Source organism: Syngnathus leptorhynchus, chromosome 17, assembly GCF_054491065.1.
Source record: "Syngnathus leptorhynchus isolate UIUO chromosome 17, UIUO_Slep, whole genome shotgun sequence".
Classification (NCBI taxonomy): Eukaryota; Metazoa; Chordata; class Actinopteri; order Syngnathiformes; family Syngnathidae; genus Syngnathus; species Syngnathus leptorhynchus.
The window spans coordinates 4,717,125-4,744,734 of record NC_141211.1 but is presented as its reverse complement, the minus strand read 5'-3'; the positions used below and the strand labels follow the sequence as shown (position 1 = coordinate 4,744,734).

Sequence of the window (27,610 nt, the reverse complement as noted above, 5' to 3'; positions counted from 1 at the left end):
AAGTTTAGCACTCAGTCCCATATTATCCCTTGTGTCTAGCCACGGATGACACGCATGTTAAGTGGATGAGGCCATGTGCCTCAACCGTAACGGAAGATGGGAAGGAAGCTTTACATGAGCTGAATGACGTATCCGACTTTGCTCAACTATTACAAGGTTCATTAAACAAGGACAAGAAAGGTTTGTAACAACTTATTAGGTGATACACCCATTCGAGCAGCACAAGAGGGAGGTCACTTACTGTAAACAGCATGAAAGGAATGTTTAAGTGAGAAATTGAGGTAAAACAGCTTTTGTGTCAAGAAATTTATAATTTCCAAAAGACCGAGACCAAGTACCGATACCTGTAATTTTGATACATAAAATCCTCCTCCTCCAAAAAAAAAAACCCCCACATACTTTTAAACACTTTTGTATCCCAATGTAATATTCTGCTTTTAAAATGTATTGGGATTATTAGCAATTTTAGATTCTTCTATTCTTCTAATTTGTCATTTCCAGTTCCTAATGGTAAAACGGCCACAGGAGGGCGATCAATACTGGTATCTGCTTCCGTCACGAATACAGATGCCCTAAAATAAGGCTGCTATTGCCACTGATACTTATCAGTAAACTGTAATTTATAATTATTTGATGTATTTTGTTTTAAACATTTTTGCTTGTTCTAATTTTCTGCAAATTTGCATTTAATAATGGAAAAAAAATCCCATCCCAATTAAAAAAAATGAAAAATAAGAAAAAACATTCATCCAGAGGCCATGACAACGTGTCATCTTGACAACAACAATGCCAAATATCTTTTGGGCATTACTAAAATACCTTCCACGTGACATAAATGACATCTATCTGTACATACTTATTTCACCTATTTAGCCATTAATGTAACATGTCACATAAGTCATTTGAGACCTCCCGCTGCTGTTGCTTGGCTGTACAGGAAGTACACAGTCTTGGTGGTTTAAATCATGAGGGATTTTCTGGCCTGAGCTGTGCTGTATCCTACGTGTGCATTTGGAAGGGGATGAATTAGACTATTATTAATTATCCAGCACGCAACGCAGGTCAGTGGCGCCATAAACAACCGTCAACTGACAGATTGTGACCAGAAAAACAAGGTTTGGAAGTCCGTGGCTACTGTGGCTAACGTGATAAAATAGGATAAAAGGAATATTACAACACTCGAGTATGTGCTTTGCAACATGTTTTGAAACATGTATACACTTAAATCTGCTGAGAAAAAAAAGAATGAGATCCCAATATGATGGGGCTCTTTTCCTTTAGAATATTTTAAATTGTCAAAACAAAATGTATCTTAATTTTTTTTTTTTTTTGCAAGACATACAATTCAAGAGAAATATAAAATTGGTCAACATTTATTTTTTACTACAATTTTTTTAAATGAGAGATTCAAGTAAACATATTTTTCAGGTTTTCTTAATCATCATAATCCAATATTCCACAGTATTGGTCTGAAAATTTGGGGTCTTTCATAATCCATATTGAATGTGTGCCCCTGTATTGAAAAAGAAAAAAAAAAAAAAAAGCTACACAACAATGTGGTGTTGCTTCAACCTAACCACACGTGTGATCTGGTTTTGTTCCCCCACCTTTTCCACCGCCAACAAGGCAAACAGAAGGACCATCAAAGGGCAGCCTTGGGGCCCAAAATATATCAAACAAGATCAGGGTACAAGTTCACCACCATCACTGATTAGACATAAAACTTTGTTGGGATAATACTTAAAAGTGGCGAGGCCACTATATCCTTAAATTGACAAAAGTGTCAGCTCTGAGAGCGTGGCACTGTAAGACGCAAATAAACCCTGAAATCCACGTGTTGACTCAGCTCGGCTCTGATTTGTATGCCTGCTTATGGTCAGCACAAACCCAAATAAGAGCTCAGTATATTTTCAATCTCTGAGCTCTGGTTCTATAGCGGCATATTCTGCAATGTGGTTCAGATAAATACATAATTCCATCCATTTTCCCTCCGGGCCCCCCCTGTGTTACACATATTTGGTGATGGATTCTTACCATTTTAATAAGGAGAGAGGATGCCTGCCTTTTGGTCACCCCAGTGTCAAAACATTTATGCAGCATTTTAGAAGCCACGCGGTTTTACAAGCAGTCGGGTGGAGAAGGAGTTTACTTGTATTTTAGTCTTCAGCCGCACAGCCTCAGTCTCCCCGCGGCGAGACAGTGGGAGCATTTAATGGAAGGACTGCACGGCCCAGTCAAACTGGACGTCTGCTTGCTTGCTTGCATGTGTGCGGTGTGTCCATGCATCCTGGGGAAAGTGAAAAGCAAGTTGAAAGTCATCCTGTTAGCATTATGCTCACTTTAATCTAAGCATGCAGTTTGCATGAATAAGTATTTCATGACTAGGTATCATAAGGGTAAGCTAAGCATGGCTAAGAGCTCCTTAAAGTTGATTTAGCATGATATGGCCCCTTGAAAATATGAATTGCAAATCTTGAGTTAAAAAAACATTATTATAGGATTCATTATATATTTTTTATTAAAATAAGAAAATGTCAATTATGTATTGTATTAATGATTTTCTGTTTTTCACCAATCTAGGGTGGATCTGGAACAAGTTACTGGGAGTTCACTTGTTTTTTAAAATCATTGGCAGGTTAAATTTATCTTGCGCTGATTTTGCTGTGGTCAAGTTATACTTAGCCCTCAAACTGTCTTTACAGGATGCTTTATTGGATATGAAACTCATAAAGCCTGTCCCGCCAAAACCATCACCTTTTTTAGATACAGAAATTTTGACAGTCTTCAGGGCGAGGACATTTAATCCTTAAACAACGCCAGAGAGCAGAAATGTTTTTCAAAATTTCCACAATTGTGCATTGGATCTTTTTTCTGTTGTTTTTATTCATCCAGATTTGTTTTTCTAATGTTGTCAGTTTTGTCCTAAAATTCCGTTTACTGAGTTTCCTGTGAAATTGTGGATGAATAACACTTTAGAAAGGCATGCCTTTCATGAGTTTACTAACAACATGTGAATAGAAAAGAATAATCCCACACGGTTTTAACACTTTGTTTCATTGGGATTCCATTGGGACAATGCTTCATTCGGACAGCAGGGGTGTGAAGGCTGACAGCAGTTGCTGCATATGTAATCCACATTAGTTGAAAGCCCAGATTGAGCACAAGGTGATAAAACTCTTTAAGAGCTAACGACTGGCCACAGCAGGTACCTGACTCATCCATTTCGCTGCAATGAAGTCCAATTTACGCTCGGTTCCCCTGAGGCTTCAAAGTGAAGGCAGGCCACCCCTGCTAAGGGGAAACACCAATATTACAAGACTTTGGAGATTCTCCACTGCTTGACTGTCTGGTCATTGTCATCTGTCTTTTTTTTTTTTTTTAAATGGCATACAGGGTCTCGTGTCCTGATGGCTAAGATACTAAAGAGACATGAGGTGCTCTAGGGGGTTGAGGATTTGAGGTCAGGAGGCTGTATTGATGTAGCTGGCCCCCCTGACCTTTTGTCTTAAGAAGGAGGGTGGGGTGCCATTCAGCTCCTGGCAGCATGTGTCCACACACTGACCCGAAACCAAAATCCTGCAATGGCCAAAGGTCTTCATCAAATACGTCTTCACAATGAACCCAAGCACAAGGAGCCTCCTATTATGTAGTCATGCCGTCTTCATTTGAGGTTTGCACTTTTCTCCAATCTGTTTCCTGGTTGACTTGTAACCACCACTTGTGTCTGAAGACTTTGGGAAGCCTTGAATGATCTTCCAGGCTGCTGCTGCTGCTGCATCACGCATGGACTGATGTGATTTATGACATTGTAGCATACAATTAAGCACTGCTAATTTGCTTCTCAAACACTTTTCCCAAGACCTACACAAGACGGTACACCAATCCCAGGACCTCTTGGCTCGCTATCAGGTGAATCACGTCACAATAGCTCCAGGGAAGTGACACGGTGAAATTCACGGAATGTCCGCCTAACAATTATTTACCACTAACTACTGGATTAGATTCACTTTGAAACATGCTGACATGGTTTCCAAACACCACTTGCTGGTTATCTTTGGATTTTGATCAGATCGGGTTAATTATTATGATCCATCAGATTAGGTTGAAGATTGAGTTGAAAAATCAAAAGTTGGTCACCATTTTGATGAGAATTGAAATTGAAGGAAATTTACAGTCAAATTACTCAAATATTTTTGGGGCAGTTTTTGGCTCACATATCTCGGAATAGTGGTTTAAACTCAGCAGTTATAAGAGTGTATACTTTTTTGAAGATGGGGGGGGGAAAAAAGATTGACCAGGAAGGTCACGTCCTTCCAGAATCCCAGCATACCTTATTAAATGTGAAAATAAGAGATAAACAGTGAAAGTGAGACAATTTAAAAGACACAAAAAAAAAAAAAGAGGCAATCAAAAGCAGTACAGATAGGATAGCAGAGTTGTGGTGTATTTTGGAAACAAAGGCTTGGTCCGGGTTGGATATGGTGTATTTTGACTTGTCAATTTGGACAGCACGCAGCTTTGGATGGCCGCTCTGGCTGAGGAAAACACACTCATGTACAAGGTTAGATTATTGAAATGTTTGAGCTTTCTGTCTGCTGCAGGGTCATGTTGAGACTCATAAGTAGCTAGCTAAAAGAACTTTATGGAGCTCGTTATACAGAGATTCGGAGCAAGCCATTTGGAAAATAAATTTACCCTTACGTGACTATGCTCTTGTCTCAAAACATTTGTATCTCAAATCATCCTTGCCCATTGAACTGAATGGAAATACCATTAATCAGTTCAGACCTCCCAACATACACGCACACAAAGACACACACACACACAAACACGTACAGTCAATTGTTGTGCTTATAGCTCAAGTCTGCGCTAAATACATTTATTTAAAAAAACAGGCAATTGACAGTGCAAAAAAAAAAAAAAAAAAACTTCAGCCACTCGTATCTTAAAGCTCTACAAATAAATAAATAAATAAATAAATAAATAAATAAATAAATAAATAGTATTTGTTTTGTTGATCAGGCTAAATGTGTTGGTGCTTCACAGTTGAGTCAGAAATAATTAACCTTAAAAGAAAAGTGACGTCAGCTGATAGCTTTCTGATCTTTTTATGCAAAGCGATATTTGTGAATTCTTCATTCTGCAGTATATCTCTGCACAAAAGCCAAAAGACGTGGCGGATTTAGTCTTTTGACAGATGCTTACATTTGCAGTGCATCTTTGTTTTGTGAATGACGGCTTGCTGGCGTGTTGTGCAGACTCTGATTAGAGGAAGTTATACAAATCACTGATGAGTGTCAGTTCTGGGTGTTCTGGCTCGCAAAAGCCAACAATAGTCTCAATAATATGTCACACAATAGGTGAAAGCACAGAAGAATTGAAAAAGATGGAAATTCAACATACATATCTCAAATCTGTCTCTGACTAAATAAACAAATCACAAGTTCATATTTGCACCGTCACAACTCAAAATGATAGAAATAAATTTGAAATCATTTTTTTAATACAGATGTTACCCTGACTTTTTAGTCATAGCTATAAACATTCAAGCAAACTTAAAAGCTTTTCTTCTTGTAATTTATTATAAGGATATTATTGTTTCAGCTTTTACTAGAAAGCTAAAACAGATTGCCAACTTTGGATTTCTTTTCAACAGAGCAAACGATATTACACACAGGATATACAGTAGGCCTATACACTAAGTCACTGTCACCAGCTTTCAAGCAATAGATCAGTAGTTGACATATCAAAGGATCAAATGATTTCCAGACATTCATCGTATTCCTTCCAAACTACGTACGTACGCCATCTGTGAGTTGATTACCCATTTCTGGCTATAAAACATCTAACATCAGAACCGGAATGGCACCTTACAAAGTGGGTGCCAACTTCCACGCATGGCAAGTGTTTCTTTTCATCTTTTTGGCTACAGAGCAAGAATAGAAATTAATTCCTCTAATAGTAGTCCATTTTTTTTCCAAATGCCACCATACAATTGACTTGAATTGTTCTGATTTAAATAATCAGTGATGTCAAACATTATTATTAAAGGTCCCGTGCCATTTTTAAAAATATTTTTCTATTAGATTTGCAAGATAATTTATAGATAAATATTATAATAATAATATAATATTATTTATATATTAATATCATATTAATAATAATATATCATTATTACATACATGCATAAAAGCAAGCTTTGTTAAAAAGTCATACAAAGTGAGCGGTTCAAATTTGGAATAAAGTTCTATTGTAACTTTCAGGAGGAAATTATACTTGCCAGCTAAAATACTTCTTGCTCGAAGATTCAGTCAAATGCTGTAAAACAAGTCTGTACTGTGATTTCTGACTCTGTAAATTCCCGTCAAATAACACCGCTTGGTTTCATCCAGTTGCTATTTGGCCCACCTGGTAAAAATCATAAATCTTTAGCAGGTAGAAACATTGAAACACAAAGGTAGTGTGTAATTAAAAGTGACATCTCTGGTTTAGAATGTGATTTCAAAGATGTCGGTTTTTTTTTTTTCTATTCCTAAGAGATAAACAATGAAGTGTTTATGCAAGATGATAAGTGGTGTGCGTTTCAACATGAACATGCTTCCAATCAGCACTTCCGTCTTTTGGAAGCGCTTGTAAAACCCGAGAGGAACTTTACGTGCCAGTATGAATTATAGCAATATTTTTTCTACTGCTAAGTGTTGCATGCCTCTCGTAATAAAACACTCGTGGTCAGTCTGGAAAATGAACCATGACAAGAAAAGAAGGAATATTGCTCATCGATATAATTTTCATGGAAACGTGTCGTCACCCTGACATTTGTTGATGATCCTTCACGAGACTGTGTTTACTTCCATTGGATACTTCAGCAGAAGAGGGCAGCCAGGCATCGGAGCGAGTAAATATTTAATCCGTCTTTCTTCTCTGCTGTGTCTAGTTGTCATTATGAGTTGAGATGCACAAAGTGGACTTGCGACCTATAACCATCTTGTGTGATTTAATTGGATCTATAAATGTTTACGATATGAATGTTAGAGAGGTGCTGCCCAAGTTGGTAACCCAACCGATACTAACCCCAAGTCTCTTTGGATGAAAACTTTGGTTCTGCTGACAGACGGCAAACAAGCGGGAGTGTAACGAAAAGGATTTGAGTCAGTAAGAGAAAGAGGCGAGCAGGAAACGCTTGTCGCCTCAAGTCGAAGGCCTGCGCTGCGCAAGTCGGGAATTGTCCGAAACAAGGAAAATGCAAGGTCAGGAGAGCAGAGAAGAGAAACGCCGAGGTCAAGCACAAAGAGGAGCCAACACATGGAGATAAGGGAAAAACAAGAAAACACCGTCATAAAAAAGTCATATCTCACTATATCACTCTCGAGTTATGATTGAACACATCAGGACTTTGATTTGCGAAGCAACTTTGTCCTCCTGGCTGCAGGGAGTCAGCCAGAGGAGGTTGGAGCAAAGGTGCTCATAAATCATCTGGCCTGGCCGTGGCTGCTCTGACACATTGCTCAGGCATGTGGAGAAGGAGGAAATCCACTAGTTTGATTCCGCGGTATTGTACGACCCAACCGCTTTCTGCCTCATTGGGCTTCGTGAGCGGCAGCAGCGACGGCTCCCAGGGTGGTAATTGATTTTGGCAGGAGAGATTTTGCATAAGTCCGAGTATGGTGGAAATGGAGCTCAGCTTCATGCTTGATATGGCCATTAAAAGGATCAGTGCCGTTTCAATAGCAGAGAATGGAGAGAAGGTCTCCAGGTCTGCATCTTTCAGACTTGGATATTATATATCAAGGGGGTGGGTGAAAAAAAATCATTTCACAACCACTGTCGAGAAAGCTTTGTTTCCCATTTTTGAAACATAATAAGTACTACAACACGAATGGATGTAGGGTGTTCAATTGGCAGCCGGCGGGCCACATGCGGCCCTGAACAAACCTTCGAGTGGCCTAGCCTGCCTTAATTGAATTGTTGTCAATTGTAAGTTTCTTTTTGTGCGACCATTTTTGACAAGCTGCGTCTTGATAGGAATTCACAAATAAATAGAATGCTTATTCTCCTCTATGAAATCCGTAATACTCTTTCATAGTCGTTAAAGACATTCAACACAGATGAAGACAAGTAAGGGAAAGTGCTTGTAACACTGACATTAAATAGTTCCTCCCATCCAGGGCCAACGATGATTAAAGGAAAATGGCAAGCGGGGTCGCTCATGTGGCAACCATCTTGTGTGCCCTTTTCATTTGTAAGGTCAAAGTGTCAGGGACACAGGGGAGTGCTGACTTCCACTATACAACTCGACATGACGTGTCAGAAGGCGAACATTTCACGCAATTCTTGTATCTCTAGTGTTGTGAGATGCCATGGAAAATATTTCTGTTTGATTTGACAAAGTAATAAATGCATTATAAAATGAGACTTTCACAGCTTTGTATCGAGAGTGACGGAGTGGCTTTCTGAGTTTGAGCACGCATAGCTAGAGACGAGGATTTGGAAGTATTCTAATGTCTTTCTAATGATCTCCATCCCTTCATTCATCCCCGCATGTGTTAAAGCTGCTTGAGTGGCATGTGTGCGCTAACCTTGACCACAGAAGGCAAATCGAAAGAATCAAACACGCTCAATTCAAATGTTGAAGAATTTCCCATTCTTTGAAACACCTCTCATGCAAAACACAGCACCCAAAAAGGCACGGATTCCAAATCTGGCAAAGCTTCCCAGATAGATGGAAAGTCATATCTGTGAAATATAGCAAGGATGACAGATTCGGGATTCGCGCCACAGTCCTCATCAAAGAGACTTCAGAAAGAAAAAGCGAAATATAGATGGACACACAGCTGCACCTAGTTGAGAAATGGAGTTGATTTCATCGACATGATCTAATTTAAAGCAAATCTAGCCCTTGTGTGCTTCAAGTGCAACACAACCTGAGACAATGAAACTGATAAGGATACGCAACTCAAGAGAAGCCTCAAGGCAAAATCCCCTTCTCCTGTTTTCCATATTGAAATGTTATCGAGCACACAATGGTCTAATGTTTGCAACAATAACAAAAAAACAGTCTCTAAAAATTACTTTGTATAAAATGCATGTTCATGAAGTTGGCAGGAATCCTCTGATCATAATTGAGGAAATTATATCGGGATCGGTAAAGAAACAAAAAAACTTCGGAGGGTTGTTTTGTTTTGTTTTTTTAAAAAAAAGGCTTGTTTTGTGCAAAACAATTTGACCCATTTTCCAAGGTTGGTTCAGTTTTCAAACCAAATTGGGTTGTTTTTGACCCAGCAGTTTTTTAGTGTTATATCAACTTAACTTAATAATTTTTGTGGATTTGGTTTGACATGCAGCGTAAACATATCTAGATAATATTACAATTTTGAGGAATTCGTTTTTTGAAAAAAAATGCTCAAAATGACTGCACAAAAGTGTCCATATTTCAAATGGTATCTTTTTTTATCATACACTGGTTAGGAAGTGCATATTTATAACTCAGAAACATTTTCTATGAGTAGTTCCAATAGTTTTGCATTTCCAAATGAGATGTTCCATTGAACCTTTGACCCAGTGTCCAACTCATTCATTGCTAGTGATTGCTCAGCAGCAGTAATTGTGCCACGCTGTCACAAAAGCCATCAGGAAATCCCTCCAACAAAAAAAAAACTGGAATGTTGGCATTTCACCGCTCCCCCTGATGGAGGTGCACGACACCAAGTGAAAGAGGCGTGGCCAGTCCCCAATGTTATGACGGTGGCAACGGGCTGCCAAGATTGCTGAGGGGCTATGGGGGTCAGCAGTCAATGCGGTAGTGCTAATCCCCAGTTGGCAGGCTGAAGAGAAGCACGAGGGCCTCCACGTTCAGTAGACCGGCCGTCCATCACTATAAAGTGCGCCGAGTCCTTCCTGTCAAATGTACTTAGGAAGTGAGGCCTGTTCTGTTTTCACTGTTATCCTTAAGTATGTGATAAGAAACTCATAATGCACCATTCACATTTCTTTCCAAGTCACTTTTTCATATGACATAATTGCTGCCATATGAAATCCATAGAACACACAAAATAAGCAACACTAAATTCCTCATATTGGCCTCATAAGTTCTATAAAGTGTTTATCGTGAAAAGCTGTCGACACAAATGTTATGCCACAAGCCAGGTATCTGCCACCGCAATCCATGTACGTTAATGGCTGCTGACAGCTCTGAATTGCACTGCACGCACTGCGGAACAAGGATCGGGATGCAAAATCTTGAGGGAATCCATTTGTGTTGGAATTCACAAGCATCAAACCTTCAAGACGCAGACTTTGGTTTCACCACAGAGGAAGGAGGAAATGGAGAGGAAAGGACCGGCAAGAGGAACTTGGGGGTCACACAACTTCATCTTCATCTGACGCTCTGATCCGAGCGAGAGCGTAATGTTAAACGTTGCACAAAAAAAAAAATCCACTACACTGGAAACATTTATCAGAGATTTGAGATTATATTCACACGTGTATATTCAATGTAATTTAATTTATGTTTGTACAAAAGACTGACGTCATACTTCATAGTGGCATTTAATTCATCATTACGATTGCTGATAATAAAAAAAAAAGAAAAAAGGAACAACACATGAACAAAAAAATAAAACACAACTGCTGTAATTGCTCAATCTCACGAAGGTATTGATCCACCCAAACTATTTTACGGTCTGTAAAACTTGACGAGATCCTCACCAGTCGACATTTCTATTGCCTCAGACAGAATGTTAAACCACATCAAAATTCTCTCTTGCTGCTCGTAGGTTTCTTTTGTGGGTTAATACTTGGCTCACTAACACGTAGTGATGAATGCAAAGGCACACACGGCTTCATAATACCAAACTGCCTAACAAGAGCGCTGCTGTCACTCAACTGGGCCCCTCCACAAAGAAAAAATAAAATCACACAAGGCCCTGAAAGGACAAATGTTTGTTTCCCTCTGTGGAATTAATGAGGGCATCAGTTAGTTGCCGCCGCCGCCTCCTTCTGCCCTGGCAACAAAATGTACCGTGCTCCTTTTCTGCCCGGGCATGAAAGTGTAGGAGTAAATATTAGCAGTTGACTATTTATAAAGACGTGGAAATGTGCAAGCCACACTGGGGCAATGAAAGGAGCAGCAGGGGTAATGAGGAGAAATGAGAAAAGGCTCCCGCAGGCACAACAAGTCCAATTTGTGTGCTAATTGCTTTTACGCGTCACACCTACTTGCTCCTCGTAATGGTCCTTCTGTTATACGCCCTCACGTAAACGCTTGTCGTAACATGACCGACGTCCATTACACGTGCAAATAATTAGTCTGTGGAAAATGTCCAGTAGTTTGGAAAAAGCTTTGGAATTTATTTCGTTTCGTAAATACGTACAGGGATTGGAGGAAGGGTTGGAGTTAATTGTCCGTTATATAGAAATATATATTTTTTTTTTAGCCTGGTCTAGTCTACTAAAAGAAAGTAGCACAATCCAGAACCATGTGACCAGACCAATAAATCCAGGTTCCGTGGTTTCTGGATCCGTTAAATCGAGGTTCCACAGTACAACTATTACATTTTGATTGCATGTATTTTTTTTTTTTTTTTTTAACTCAGTCGCTGAGTTTTGTATCTTATCAAATCGTGACGGATAACGTCAATTATAGATCGGATATTTTGTAATCATTTCAAAGTTGTTTTTTTGGCGCCAAAGGTCAAGTACCGTTCGATTTCCACTGAAATCTGACTCAATGGTTGAGACTCTGCTTCTCCATATGCGAGATCCCTTGTTGGCCGTTAGCAGTTTGGTAAATTTCCTCATTCTGTCATTTCTCCATATAAAGATGACATTTCTTTTGTGTGCTGCCAGAGAATTAAACAGTTTGACCACACTGAAACCGAGTTCCCTGAGTACATGTGGTTTGTGCGATAAATACTTCTGAATGTGGAGTTTATCGTGTTTCAGCCAGCCCACGCGAGGGATCGAAGAATGTTGCTATCTCTGATAGAATAGATGAGCGGAAGAAGAAGCAAATATTTGGAGGGTCAGGTGATGATGATTATTAAGACCACACCCAAAATTTGGTATCACCAACATTAATCTTTCAAAAGTGGCCCATGAATATCACTGTTTAATTTTCAATAGCAGTTAAAAAAAAAATTGTGTTTGTGCCGCATAAGATAGAGTTTGTTTCGATGTTATCAAACAAAAGAAACGTTTACAGTATTGGCATTGCGCACTGCGAATATTCCCAAATCAGTTTAGCCCTGCAAACAACGCTAATCACGCATAATGACTTTGCCATTTCCACCGCTGCCAAATAAATTGGATTACCTCACTTTGGCTGAGAAATATGGAAACCATTAAACAGGAAGGGGCGAGAGTTGGAGAGGGGGGGGGGGGGGGGTGTTATCAGTGACTCTGACTACCATTTCAAATCACTCTTATAACGTAGTCTAACTTTAAAAAATTGGAAGGAAATGACTATACGTTCACAGGCACATTTAAGTATTTGCTAGACTTTTTTTGTTTCTTTTTTTGAGGGAAGGGTCTACTAAGATGTGCTGCTAGAGTTGTTGCGAGAAACTTCATTTGGACAACTTGAGAGAATCTTTGATCAGATTTGCTCTGTTAAATTAAAGCCAAGCCTCTATATGTCTACAGCTGTGGCTGTGGAAGGAAGTGGAGAAACTATTTTAACACTTGAGCTGGAACCTGTCAGCATGTTCCAGTGCTCAACCTGAGTTGTCGGGGTTATCCAAATAGTGAAACAAGGCTGAATGGTGATCACATGCGCACTAAACGAAACAAGGGGAAATAAAATGAAGCTCACATTCAACCTTGTGGGCAAACTGGAAACAAATTATTTATAAGCAATAAACAAGATCCGACATCTGTTCTCGATGGATCAATGTACGTCAAGGTCGTCAACGTTCGTGAATTATAATTGGTTTTGAGTTTTTTTTACATTTATTTATTACTTTTAATTGTTTTAATTAGTTTTAATTCATTTTCAAGTTGGCTTTAGCAGTTTAACTTATTTATTTATTTATTCATTTTTTTAATTTGTTTTAATTAGTTTTCAGGTTGGCTTTGTTAGTTGGCTTTGATAGGTTTAGTTTTTGCAAAAAAAGTTTTGTTGTTTTGGAAAAAACATTTAAACTCAAATTAATAGCCAAGGAAGAAAACAAAGAACATTTTGACTGTAATTATTGTTTGTTTTCCAACAATAACATATTCATCATCCAAAAAATGGAATGCCAAAGGTTTACTTGTACACAGCAAAAAAAAAAAAAAAAAAAAAAAAAAATCTAATTGAGACAGAATGGGACACCAAAGTTGATGTTTCCCAATTTTGGTCCCACATAGCTCATAAAATCCATCCATTGGTTCTCGGAGACATAAAAACTTTCAATAAATGTAATTGCAACAAACATCTGTAACTCATAATACGATTGTAAATCTGAAAAAGACATGCAAAGATGTTATTTACTGGTCTTTAAATGGGGTATGAATTCTATTAAATCTTTGGTAACATGACTTTTGTAAATTGTTTTCCATTTTACGGCTATGAGATGTTTTCAATTCATTCTTCTGAATGTGAAAAAGTTGGCAGAATATATAATTTACCGATTAACCAACCTGAACATGTAATCGACTGATATCTGTGATGACAAAATTTTAATCATCATTTATTTTTTATACAACATAAAAATCCACACTGGTCGAGCTATAATTTCAAAACGATTCCTTTCATAGCTTAGTTGTGAGTGATTTTGTTTTTTAGATTGTTACTCTTGGTAAACTACCTAAATAACATCTATTTTACAGTCCAAAAGTCTTTTTCCGTGTTATTGTGTCACAATAACCATTCGCTTGATGACAAAATGAATGATTTTTTGGGATTACACATTTGGGACAGTTACAATAAAGGAGAACGCTCCATTTATCAAATCATCATGCTCCATCGCAATGCAGCTCAGAGCATTTTTCATCATCTCACCATCAGGCCCATGAGTGTGGTGAAAATCTTCTGGGTTATATTACATATTATCTCCAGATATGGTGAGCTTTAGCAGCATCCAAGTCCACATACTGTACTGTTAATCCAGCTCCCCTTCAAATATGTTCCTTAAGTACTTTGGTTGCTTTCTTCTTTCTTTGAATTACACGCTGATGTTGACATAGTTGAACTCAGCCAGACACGGCCTTTGCCGTTACTCTCGGACTTGATCCTCTCTCAGTATGTTAGCTGTTCTTCTTGCTGGCTTTGTTAGCTCCTCCACTAAGGGAGCAGACTGTTGGTCCCCCCCCCCCAAGCATTCCCTACTCCAGAACAGATTTACTGTGATTACCCAGACCACTGTTTACTTTTCCCAGCGTACTTAACTCTCTGTTTCTTTTATTCAAATTAATTCAACTCCACTCATTGGGTCATTTTCATCCATCTTGATGATCCCTCATTGCAACTGAATCTGGGAAAAAGTCAAGTCAAAGTTTTGTCTGAAAATGACTTCTTTTCATCCAAAACATGTCATGTGATGTTTGGTTTCTTTAAGATAAAGTGTTCAGTAGATTGGAAGCATCAAAAAGCAAACATGTTTCTTTGAACGGGGTAATGATACAACTTGGAAATTTAGATTGAATGAATTGGCTCATTTGTCTTTTTAATGGAAGATGTTTTAAGATGTACACTGTACTCACATCCGACGACAAATATATATATATTTTTAAAATACCAACATAAAATAACTAACATAATCTGTTCAACATTTTAAAAGTTCCCAAGAGCAGTTTTTAATATATATATATATGTCATTCTAATACCGTACATTCTCTCAGCATTAAGTGGCCCAATTAGTTTCCATGTGCACTGTAAACTCCTGGTAGTGTCACATTCTGTTCCTCGGTCAACTGGCCAACCGTTGGTTAGTTAGTTTTTTTTAGAAACACGCATGCTTTTCATCATTTACTATCTCCCAGCAACGCTCTTAAGAACACACACACTCACTCAACTAAAACAAAAACAAAAAAAAGCCTTCAGCAGCACATACTGCCGGGGTCCTATTTAAAGGCTTGAGGGTGAGAGTGGGGGGGGGGTCTACAAAAGTCCATTTACAGTACGGGTCAGTACATCTGAATGCCTTTACTACTCCAGCCAAATTCTTTGTCTCCCCTCATTCACAGCAAGTTATCTCGAGCGCTTCCCGGCACAAAGCCAATTGGTATTATATTGTCCCGGGCTGACATTAACCCCTGATATTTTCACTGTTGTCCATTAACAACCTTTTTTGGTCACCTCTAATTCCCACAGAACAAGAGGTCACGTCGAGCATGAAGAGATACCTTGGGACCGTCTAACAAAGACATGCCAAAAGTGTGATTAATCCTATTCTTTGGACATTTTTTTTTTTTTACTTTGTTTTGTCTTGGTTTTGGGCGAAACAGATGAGGGTTGGTCTATACTGTTGTATTTTACCTGACGGCAGCCCATTCATGTCTCGGTTGACTCAAGACAGCTGCTCTTCCGCTCAGCTCCAGCTTTGTGTTGATAGACACAAAAATGAAGGAATGTGCACCAAATTAATGTTATGTTTGCTCAAGCACTCCTCAACTTGAAATATTATGTGGAGTGAACTCGGGTTAGTTTGAGGTGAAATGAATAGTTGCACGGCTTAATGATAACAATAGTTGCTCAAGAGGGTCACCTGACCGGGTTCCCTATAAAAACAGGTCCGACATAATCTTGGGTGGTGTGATGAAATACACTCAGGGTCGTACTTACCTTTTGGATCTGATAGCGATAAATTCCGGGAGAATTTATTTGAACACTGACACACAAAGCAGAGATTTTTTTTTCTATTTGCCATCAATCGCAAAATAAAAAGTTAATTTGGTTCAACTACCATATTTCCCGGACTATAAGGTTCGCCGGACTACAAGGCACACCTTCAATTAATGGCCCATTTTAAAACTTTGTCCTTATATAAGGCGCACCGGACTGTAAAGCGCACCATTAATGCATTATGTCAGATTTTTAATCCAAATCAAATCATTCTCTATTTTCTTTTTTTTTTCCAATTGCAACAAATTACTTTAAAATCACAAAATAATGATCCATAGTCATTTTGATTCATGATTCATAGTCTTCAGCAGGCCACTTGTGATTGATTTCATGACATAATGCTTCGGGCCAGTTTAAATTTAGGAATTTGGTCCATATATAAGGCGCACCGGACTATAAGGCGCACTATTGGCTTTTGAGAAAACTTTAGGTTTTTAGGTGCGCCTTATAGTCCGGAAAATACGATACTTATATTATACTGCGCTGTATAAAAAAAGCTTTTCTCTCCATCTTCCACACAGAAGAATGCCGTTGACAGACAAGCCTGTGTGCAGAGCCTCGCTCACCTGCACACAATCAGATCCATCCCTCCCCCCGAAACCGGAATACCAAAGTACAACTGCGTACGACCCCCACTACCCGTCTGTTTTTGGAACACTGGTATCTATCCATCCATCCGTTTTCCGTAGCACTTGTCTTCATTAGGGTCTCGGGTGAACTCTCCCAGAACTGTTATTTACTGAAATGGACTAGACCTCTCACAATGAATCGTCATTCCTTCAACACCCTATTTTCATGCCCAGTGCAAGTCTAGCGTAAAATGCACTTTAACATTTTTTAGGGAATTTTCAAAACATACTTCAAAATGGCTGCCAACATGTCCATACCAATTATTTATTCTTGGCTCATTTTAAACCTGTTCAGGAAAGCCTATAGAAAATTCAACAACAGAAATTACCAGAAGGTTGCCAATTGTAGTCATTGAGTTACGTATGGTGGTAAAAAAAAAGAAAAAGTCTGTACTTGTTGAAGGATGTGTTAGTATTTGAAGTTGTTTTTGAGGTTTTGTGTGTTGGATACGCCGCGGTCAAGAAGTGTTAAACTCTATGGGTGTATGCCGTGCACTGTTGAATACGCATCATGTGGCCTCACAGCATGGAGCGCCATCTTTCACAGCTATTTGTGTCAGTGTAAAATCATGAGAACCACTTCAAGTAACACAAGGCTGGTCAGAGGGTAACATGTGCTGCACACAAAAACCGCACCATCTTCTCTCTGACAAGCCTTTGTTTCTCAGATTAATCTGATTTCTTTTGAATTTGACATTTGGATATTCGAGGTTTGCTTCTCAAAATGATACGGTATGTTTGCGATGAAAATCATTGTGTCCCCTGCAGAGGTTTTTTTTTTTTTTTCCCCCACTGTGGAATTTTCAAGTAAAGTTTTCCATTGTGGCTGGAACCACCCAAAGATTTTGAAACGCCTTATTATACAGCACTTTTCTATTTGGAGGGATTCATCATAATAATATTAAACACATTTATACCTCTCTCGCTGAAAATCTTGTACTTTAAATCGAAATGACTTAAAAGTGAAAATATCAGCTCAACAAACTAAACATTAAAAATGAATGTGGGAAAAATCATTTCATAATTTTATAAATACTTATCTTTATTTCAGTATACAAAATAAGAGTATGTACATCCACACAAAAGTGGTTTACAATATCCATGAGTTCATAATGCTCTTAAAAATAGAATATATCTTAAACTGACTGCATGTCGAGATGTAAAGGATGATTAATCAGCAAGTCCTTTATCCATTTTCTTTACAGTCCTTTGGGATAAAGTCATGCTGAAGATACACACAGGAAAACGTGCGGGTCCAAAAGTCCAAAACGTCCCGTGTGTGAAAAAGTACTTTAGGTTCCCTTTGTTTGCTTTTCCTCTTGTGTCCATTGATGCAGAAGGAAAATGTATCAACTGTACCATAAAAAAAAATAAAAAAAACTCCCACAAGTCCTTAGATCTCCATCTCGAGGGAGAAACAACATAATTCGTCTCCTCCAGCTTTAAAATCCAATGTTATTACTTTTTATTAGAGCTATAATAAAATAGACTTTCCTCATCCACATTGAGGGAATTCATGGTCATTAACAGTAAAAAAAAAAAAAAGAAACTACCCAGGAGGACGGCGGTTTTCACATAAACTGTCGTCACTTTCCGTGTCCGGTAGCGGCAGTTTGGAAAATCGATACTAACGTGATAATGACACTTTATGGTGAAATACGCAAGCTAAAAGCTCAAGACAAAAAAAAAGTTTTGTCTCGCGGCTATCGTAGTGCTTTGGTTCACCTGTGGGTTGGGTGCGGCTTTGGGGATTCATTTGCAGACGTATCTCTCCACGATTCGCTCGCACTTCTTGCAGGTTACGTAGCAGCACCAGTGATACTTGCAATGGCAGCGTTCTACCAGCTTCTCCGTGTACGGGTTGTAGCCACGGCCGCAGCACATCAAGTCACAGCTGTCGCTCCCAGCTGAGGTTTTGTTGCACTGCCTGCAATTAACGTAAATAAAGTCGGAAGATTGAGTGAGTAAGAAACAATTAGCGTAATGGCTTCATTCTAAACATTTCATCCAGCGGGCCCGGCCTGCCTGTGCAAACTCCGAGCCTGCGAATAACCCACAATGGCCCTTTTGAATATTCTTGACCGAGCGACTCGCCCTCATTTTTCTCTCATTTTCCTTTGTCGTATCTTCTCGGGCGCCGGATGCCTCGGATGCTTTCGGGCGCCGATGGACTCTTGAATAGGCGCTGAACAGCCCCGGCTATAAATCAGACTGAATACACAGGACTGCCCCCTTCTCTTAAGTTTGCCCTTTCCACATTATGGCTCCATTTTTATGACGGCAGAGTGTTAATGACCTGCGTGACGAGAGGGGGCGCTTAAGTAAATGGTGGCAGCAGGAGTGGCGGAGAGTGAAAGGCCGCTTGAACACATTGTTGAAATAGGAACACCCACACATTCTTTGTCTCTATCTATCTATCTATCTATCTATCTATCTATCTATCTATCTATCTATCTATCTATCTCATATTTGATTTGTGGATTTTATTTTAGATATTTATGTAGATATTTAGATTTTTTTTAATATCTTTATATTTCTATATATTTATTTAGATATTTTTATATAAATTATATTTGATTTGTGGATTTTTAAAAAATATTTATATAGATATTTATATATTTATTCATATATTTTTTATGTATATTTTCATTGAGTTTTTACTTAGCGTGTTTTGATCATTTTACACACGAGACATGCAAATCAAAAATGAATGCGAAACTAATAATATTTCAACTCAATGCAAGTTTGAAAAAACAAACTAAAAAAAAAAATAAACAACCCCGCTATGAAAAGTTTGTAAAATTTCCCATACTATTACCCTGTGTCTAACGCAGTGTAGTGAATTTGCCCTCCTATTTCAACGCCGTCAAAACAGCAACTATATAAAGACTTTGTATTGCTTCCCGGGGTCTCGCGAACGTCAGGGCTAACAATGTAGACGGGAGGTCAATTCAAGTGTCAAGACTGATAAAGCCTCTGCGTCAAGTGGCCACCAGTGAGTGACAAATCAGCGGCGATATAAGGCAAAGTATTCAAAGTTTCCAATGCGTTTGGTCTCACGACCCACAAAGCCGACCCGCCTCGTGATTTGACAAATGCTTAATGTTTCATACTCATGTGGCTCCTAAATTATCAGGCAGCAGAAATTGCATCCAGTGAGTGTCCTTGACATGAAGCATGGCTGCTCTTTATCTTTAAAGTGACTGAAAGATGACGTTCATATGACTTTTGTCATTTATTTAAAAAACAAACAAACATTATTTACTGTGCTACGATTGGCTGGCGAGCAGTCGTGAACGTATCGTACCTCTTATTCTCCAACATTTCTCAGCATTTACATGCAATTTGAATAAAATGAAATCTAATCTGTGGAAACAGCTTTTGCAATTGCACTTCTCCAAATGTTCCTCTGGTGACATGCAATTCAAAACAGAGAAATAGAGCCTGTGATAAAGGCATGAGGTTCTCCAAAATTCAATAAGTTTAAAAGATAATGTTACATATTTTCCTTATGATACTGCTTAGCCAAATCTCAGCATGAGTAAGACCTTCAGACAAAATGACTCCTCGCTTCCCGCTCAATTCTCACACACTACAAAGTCCCGAGTTGGAGTGAGCAAAATGGTGTCGGCCAACCTTTATCTCAGGGAACCCTTTAAATGCTTCCAAATTTGCACGCGCCCCTCCAATTGATAACAGAGTTCTCTCGAGCCCAGGAATAAGAGCTTTAGTCGGCGTTTGAGATAAAAGCACAAGAATCCCAGTCACAGTGACACATGCTCAGACAAGCCACAGACAGAGTACTCAGGTTGTTATCACCCAACCCGCTAACTAAACTGGACATCACTTTCCTAAAGTCAACATCCTGGATGAGCTGACAGTCACGATTGGTCATTTCCTATTTGCTGCTGTGCGGGTTTGCCATTGTTCTTTTCTACTGTATTAAAAAGCCACGTTAAGCCATGTTTTCACACGGCACCACAGTTCAGTTCACAAATGCTATTTTAGATACTTTTTTGACCACCATTGCAGTTCATTTTTGCCGTGGTGCAGAATGATTGGTTAACCCTGATTGTGCAACTTTGTGTTGGCAAGATAACAATAACTGTGTTAGCTACAGAAAAACACTCAAGATACCTTTTGGTATGCTAGAACAAACAAACTTTTGGAGGTATGAGGTTTTAGCCTGACACCAGAGATACATAAATGCGTATATATGGTGGATCTGGTTTCAAAATCAAACAGTCCTCTTCTATAGCAGCAATCAAAATAGAGTATAGTGAAAAGGTTGTCTCACCTGTCCTGTGTGCCAACTGAACCCTGTTTTTCATTCTTGGCACAGAAGTCCGGGGAACTCTGCAGGTAGACCAGTTCATTCTCCCTCACGGGCCTGATGTCAATATCTTTGGGCACCAGTTGCTTGCGTGTCCCCATGGGTCTGTGAACCACCTTGGTAGCCGACAAGTACTTAGTCTTCAGGTCCATGGCGATCTCTCTCAGGTCCTGAAGACCTCTCCAGCAGGTCCTGATGGAGCAGGAGCCGGAGACGCCGTGACATTTACACTTCATCACCACCGCCTCTCTTAAGACCTATCAATAGACAAATTAAAATAATTGAATGCTTTTTATCGCGTTTGCCGACATGCATTTTCTCCCTTACCTGTCTCCCGACTTCGCTGTTATGTAGGTGCATAAGTTTGTTAGCATGGGAGCCTGCACGTTTCATTTTCATGGGGGCATCTGCAAACTTGGAGCCCATGATCAAGCCAAAGTGAAGGTTGTCAGCGCAGCCCCCCCAACGATAACCAGGCTCTGGGATCTCAGCCGGGATTGGACCGCACGAACACAGACGTAAATCTCCAGAAGTGCACGCCCTTGCGATGGTATGGCTAATGGTGGCCGCAGAAAGGGCATAGACAAATGCAGACTCCCTGGTTCCTGGAAACCACAAGCAGCATTGGAGACCTTCATTGTGCTGGTGTAATTCATTTATTTCGGTTGTACCGTCCAAAATGATAGACACTATATTAGAGAGGTGCTAAAATGGTTCGTTCCTCAATTACAGCTAGCCTCGATGCTGGATGCCGGCGCCTCAATGCACATTTAAGTTGTTAAGATGTTTGCGGTTGGAGCATCAAAAGCTTGGAAAGTTACAATTAAGCGAAATTAGATCCGCCCTATATTGTCTGTACTCTGTCATTGACTGGCGACCAGTCGCTTAGTCGGCTGGGATACGTTCCAGTGAATAATCAGCAGTGGCATTTGGGACATTTACATAAATGGATGAAGGCCGTACCTCGATCAAGGTCTGGTCGATACTTGGAGGAGTCGGTGGGAGTCTCTATGGAGGAGCAGTTCCAACGCATGTCGCCAAAGGTCTTTTGACACGTTTTTTTGACTTCACGGGCTGCTTGGATGATGGTTTCCATGAGTTCCATGTTGCTGCGGCACAGTTGGGCTTGGGAGGACACCAGGCCGGGCAACAGTTTACAGTGTTGGGTCTGGTTGATGTGGAAGGTCTTGGGGGTGTGGGATATTGCTCTGTGGAATCAAAATTTAAAAAAAACACTTTAAAAAGGTGACATCCATCACGACAATTTTAACAATGAGAAAAGCCCCCCTCAGAAAGTTAGTAGCAGATCCATAAAATACCTTTGACACATTTTTGGCTCAGTCCAGAACTAGCTATGAGATATTCCCCGAAATATTTTTGCATACTCATTTAATCTCAACCCCCAGATAGATCATATCTAGCATTTCCATTTAGCACCATGGGAGGTTTTGTCTTCTTTGGCTTCAGTTCAGTCTATTTCAATACCATTAGAGGAACATATTGGAGTCGATTAGATCATATTTAGGTTTAATGTATTTATAGAGAAACCTCAGGCAGGGGAGGCTACCTCTGATGTCTGCTTCTAAGAAACGTGTCCTGTTTCACATTACAATGTCCGAGGGGGGGCGCCGGACTGTACCCAATGATAAGCACAGCGCTCGTGGTCACTCACAGGTGTTTATTATTACATCTGCTTTGGCATTGTGTCATCGAGACGAAACGACTTGGCGCTTGGATTTAGCATGGCGCACGTGCCTGGATATCATTTTGATGTGTCGGGATGGTTATTTCTGTCTCTAGCGTGACCTCAACTACAAATTGAATTAAAAGTTTATCTGAAGACTCGGGTTCCATAATCAATTGATATTTTTCAAGATACATTTTGATGGCTTAGGGATATTATTCTATACTCAAAGCAGTCACAGTAGCTGCATTATTCATACGCTCAGCCATTCACACTCTGGTGGTGGTGAAGTCGGTAAGTAGCCACAACTGCCTTGGGGCGGGCTGACAGAAGCGTGGCTGCCAGTGCGTATCTACGGCCAATTCGACCACCGCCAAACATTCACCCCCAGTCATACAGCGGTGTGAGCTGCACCGGAGGCAAAGTGGGTGAGGTGTCTTGCCCGAGGACATGACCCATGAGACTCAGGTAGAGCGGGAATCAAACAGTCAATAAATTGTTCAATACGTACGATTACTATTCAGAAGGTTTGATACAACCATACAGAGATTGCATAGCACTCTGCTTGCATTTCAAACAAATTCACCAAAATCGCTTTAGACCAGCAATCTACCTTGCGCCAAAAGTTAGACATGGTCTCAGCAGGTCTAAATTTAGACCAACTTTTAACGACTGATTTGAAAGCTCAGAGCAGTCTGCCAGATTCTCAACCAGGCGCACTGAGGTTGGCGACTACATGAAAATCAGAATACACCATCATTACTATCTATGAAAATAACATCCATCGTGTAAATGACCTTTACTTGCTACAGAACAAATCTGAAACTTGTTCCTGTTCCTTTAATTCTTAGTTTTGGACTTTTATTGCACTATAAAAGCAGTGACAGTTAGAGATTTGCATTCATTGCTCTGTTCAAGTAGCCTAACAAGAATATGCAAAACAAGACCACAAAGCTTCAGACTTCTCTCCCTCCCCATCTCCACCTTTGCTTTTCTAAAGTTATTACTGTTATTATTATACACCGTGGTGAATTTTACCGGATAGCTTAGAAGTCAACCTCGCTGTCTCTGTTTACCGAAGCCGCATCAAAGTTATTAAAGAGGTTTTCGCTCATAGCCAGAGGAAATGCCCCGTTAATCTACCATCCCCTTTCACTGAACACACAAGCTTTCTCCTCATCAAGAATGTCGGGGGCCTACTTCAAAGCTGCCACAGCGGCTTCGCTCCATCACCACACCACAACGTGCCACACAATGTATCGTTTCATGACGTCACGAGAACCGATGGAGTAAAAAAAATGGATACTTACAGCCATTTGATGCCAGAGCAGACCTGAGACAGCAACAGAGCAGCGAGCACAGCGAGAGGCAGGACGTGCGAGCACCTCCTCATGGTTGGACAGTGAATGTGGTTCACAGAGCGTAAAAATAGAAATACTTGTTTTGAGCTTCTTGATCTCACAAGTCCACCGTCATGGCAAGGCCTTATCTGGTAAAAACCTGTTGGAAGAAGAACAGAACTCATCAGTATGGATGGTGTCTGCTGGTCGGTTGGTCGGCAAGCCTTTGACCGACCAACTTTCGCAAACCTTTTGACGCAAAGAAAGCGAAGAATGTTATGAAATTCATTGCAAGAGAATTTATTAAAAGATCATTCATCTTTTTAACTTGAGTACATATGAGATCAAATTATTATTGCTCACGATGAATAAAAATAAATCATTATTTGAATATTATTTAATATCCATTGTGTATGAAGTGTGTTTATAAATGTACGAGTGTGTCAGGATATATATATAGTGTGCATATCGTCTGCCATATATAGCATAATTGTAATTTTTTGATATTTTGGGAAAACAAGAAAAATCTAATTTTGCACAGACGATTTTTTATTTTTTATTGGATCTGTTGTCTTTTGCTTACTCGTCATTCACAGTACATTTTATGTTACAAATTACAAAATGAATCAAAGAAATTGTTGATTAAGTTTTAACCTCAACAACAATATCACGTGTAGTGCACTTAATATAAAATATATGCAAAAATAACATTACATTTCAGATGCGTTAAAGCATGACTATTCACATGTTCATTTTTGGTATGTTTGGAACTAGCCATGTTTGTTTCATGCTTCTTGTAATCCCTGAAGGTGATATTCAACTTTGCATTGTTTAACTGAATACAACACCAACAAATGTTTGGGTGAGGTCGTGAAGTGACTCTCAAGGGCGACTCCGCAGTTCTCTGAAGTTGACACCTCCCCAGCAACCAGTCCCAATTTTATACTTGGTTAAGTAGATATTCTGCTCCTGAACTTTAGGAGCTGGGTGTTTATCCATAGTGTTTGTCAAACTATCACTTTACAGTCATTGAACCAGGTTCATACAAATACTAACCCACTGCTGCACAATTGCACGAGGTAATAAAGAAGCCCAATTGTATCATAACTTTTTTTTTTCTTTTTAAAGTAATTGTTGAATGTTTTTCTCATGAATGGATAAATTTAGAACATCCAAAAGGGAGTAAGTATGCCAGTCTCCTCGTTTATTTGCACACACATCTCGGGTCTGCATTTCATCTTGGTGTTACTGCCACTTCGCTAAACAGGTAAAAACATTTCAACCGTAGTGGCAACAACCCACGTGAGCTCAGGAATCTGCAGCTGCTGAATCTGATAGCAACAGTAAACTGTCGATAAAGGATCTTTTTCAAGTGTGGTTAAGTGAGCGCATTAAGACGCACAGGTAGAGGAGATAATGAGCCTTTAATGTTGATTGGCGCAAACCCAAACGAAACTCATGGGAAATCCATGATAGGATTATTTAGACAAATCAACACCTTGCACGTCTATTAAGTGTTAACCTATAACCACAAAATGGATAAATGCATAAAATGAGTATAATCTATAGAATTAAAGACACACCAAATTAGAAATGTATGCTGGGGAGTGGGATTGTAAATGTAAAGCGGATTAACAGCATTCATTCAAATGCATTCTCTAGTTTTGCTTAAAGGATGTTCTCGATCACTGCAATCAACACCTCGAAGCGATCAATTGCAATGTTGTAATGAATTCCTATTTTTTTCCCAAGTACTTTCCTTTGGCAAAGACGTTGATAACTAAACTCATTCATATTTCAACCAACTTTTGCTGTTTTTCCCCCCCCCCCTAAATTAAAGATTTGATTGACATCATATAATTGCTTATTGTGGTAAATGTGTGCATTTGAAAATAGAGTTACAGTGAAGTTTGTTACAAACATCTTGACGCACATTTGACTTTAACATCAAGTCACACAAAAAAATATCCACAATATTCTCCAAACTTTGCAACTCACCTTTTTTTTCCCCTTGCGAAACTCCGCTTTCCAAGTTAACCCAAATAATATTATAAAAAAACCACACGCCAGCAGGTCCAAATATCCTAGGGAGAGTAAGGAAATGCGTCTCTTTTTGTTTTTCTTGTTTTAATTAGTCAGATGCATCCAAAAAAATCCAACATGGGAAATAAAAATAACTCCGGATAGGTAAGCATTGTGTGTTTTCCAGGGTTTTGAGCGCGTGTCTGAGGAGAGTGGAACTAAACTTGGGCTGGATCAGTGTGAGTGAGTGTGAGAAGGCAGACTCGACTCTAAAGTACCCCCAGCCCACTTTTGATGTGGCTGCTGATGTCACACCTGAATTAGCATAAGAAAGCGCGCCTCCGCGACCTGACAGGGGCGCGCCCATGTGCTCGCCCCAATAAACAATTTATTCACTATTTGAGTTATATAGGTAAATAAAGATTCTGGAAAAGTAGAACTACGTCTTAAGTGAAACTGATTCTGATTCTGTAAAAAAAAAAGTGATTAAAATGTAGCCCACTAAATTAAAAAGTAAATACATTTTTTTTGTGTCAATCTTCTCGTCCACCTGCTTCATTAACAAACAAAAAATCAATTATGTAAAAATATCAATAGATTTAGCCACGGACACAAACTCAGTTGAAGTTGTGAGTGATGTCAGGTGTTCTGATTCTAATTCTGAGAGGTCATTCATCATGTGATTGCTTTGGTCAATTTCCCCTAAAATATTTGTCTTCAATTTCTAATAATATTTCTAATTTCTCATATGCATCAACAAAGTAATATTTGCATGGATGCAATTTACCGATAGCAACATAACTTGTGTCTGATGTGTCTGAAGTTGCACGGAACCACGCTCGAGTTTGTGATATGTTGCCGAGAAAACTGTGGGAAAGCAATGTTCGCCTTCGCTGAGAATATCCTGCACCTCAAGTACTTCGACAGAGACAGAAGTGAGCTATTTGTCCAGACCTTGACCTTCCAGCTGCTAGAGCTAACATGCTTGGCCTCAGGTTGCGCTTGCATATCAGGTGTTGTCGGGTTTTTCTTTTGGAGCCGACACAGATCTCAAGACTCCACAATATTGGGTGTTTTCACCTCATACAAACTCTTTTTTTTCTAATATTCCTCCTTGAATACTAAAAAAGTAATAGGATACAACTCAAAACTTAGCAGTATCATTTTTGGGTGAAGATATTGTGTACCTAATATTGTGGCCAGTGAGTGTATGTTTCAGATTGTGGTTGCACTCAGATGTGTTTTACATTGCAGTCAACTGTGAATGGGCACAGATTATTACATGTGTGGGTGTTGCGGAGCTTCCAACGGGACCGGGCCCGCTTTCAGAAAGACTTTTTACACTCAGTCTCTTCATTCCTGAACTGAGGTCAACACCCAAAGCCTTTGATTTTTTTTTTTCTTCTCACACCTCTCACCTTTTGAATAACACAGAGGATGACACCTTTGAGGGGAGTTGGGGTTTATGATTGTGAAACCACACGTGATTTTAGAGATTAATCGGAGCAGAGGTCGTCAATTGTCTGCCATAGATAAGAAGAACAGGTTTGCATAGTAAATGTGTTATATTGAAATGAATATTTGGATTTGTTTTTATCTGGTAGTGTCGTATTTCCCAACTAAAATGTAATGTTTCTGCCGTGTTTGACTGTATCAGCATATTTGTGTCATTTTTTTATTTGCAGAAAAGAAATCGGTGGTTTGGATTGAAAACAACACTATTGTTTATCACACAAATTGTAGCACACAGGAAGAAATATGCTGATATATATTCAATTTGAG

The 27,610-nt window shown here is 39.3% G+C and overlaps 1 protein-coding gene across 1 annotated transcript; it reads right to left on the bottom strand.

Annotated features, from left to right (window-relative positions):
* Window positions 1–17,465: 17,465 nt before the first annotated feature.
* Window positions 17,466–26,101, bottom strand: wnt11 (wingless-type MMTV integration site family, member 11). The gene is made up of 6 exons (XM_085936658.1): window positions 25,805–26,101; window positions 23,777–23,966; window positions 21,746–21,990; window positions 21,110–21,387; window positions 20,747–21,039; window positions 17,466–18,376 (listed from the first exon to the last, which is right to left on the bottom strand). Exons 2-6 carry the CDS (start codon window positions 23,857–23,859, stop codon window positions 18,202–18,204), a joined length of 1,074 nt encoding a protein of 357 aa, XP_085792784.1. The 5' UTR covers window positions 23,860–23,966; window positions 25,805–26,101; the 3' UTR covers window positions 17,466–18,201.
* Window positions 26,102–27,610: the final 1,509 nt, after the last annotated feature.

Excerpts from the sequence above, each read along its gene's own strand:
- wnt11 (XM_085936658.1), bottom strand. The coding sequence starts at position 23,859 with ATGAGGAGGTGCTCGCACGTCCTGCCTCTCGCTGTGCTCGCTGCTCTG. Across the intron at positions 21,991-23,776 it reads TGCTCTGGCATCAAATGGCT|AGCAATATCCCACACCCCCA; the intron begins GTAAGTATCCAT and ends TTGATTCCACAG. Across the intron at positions 21,388-21,745 it reads TCGACCAGACCTTGATCGAG|GAACCAGGGAGTCTGCATTT; the intron begins GTACGGCCTTCA and ends TGTGGTTTCCAG.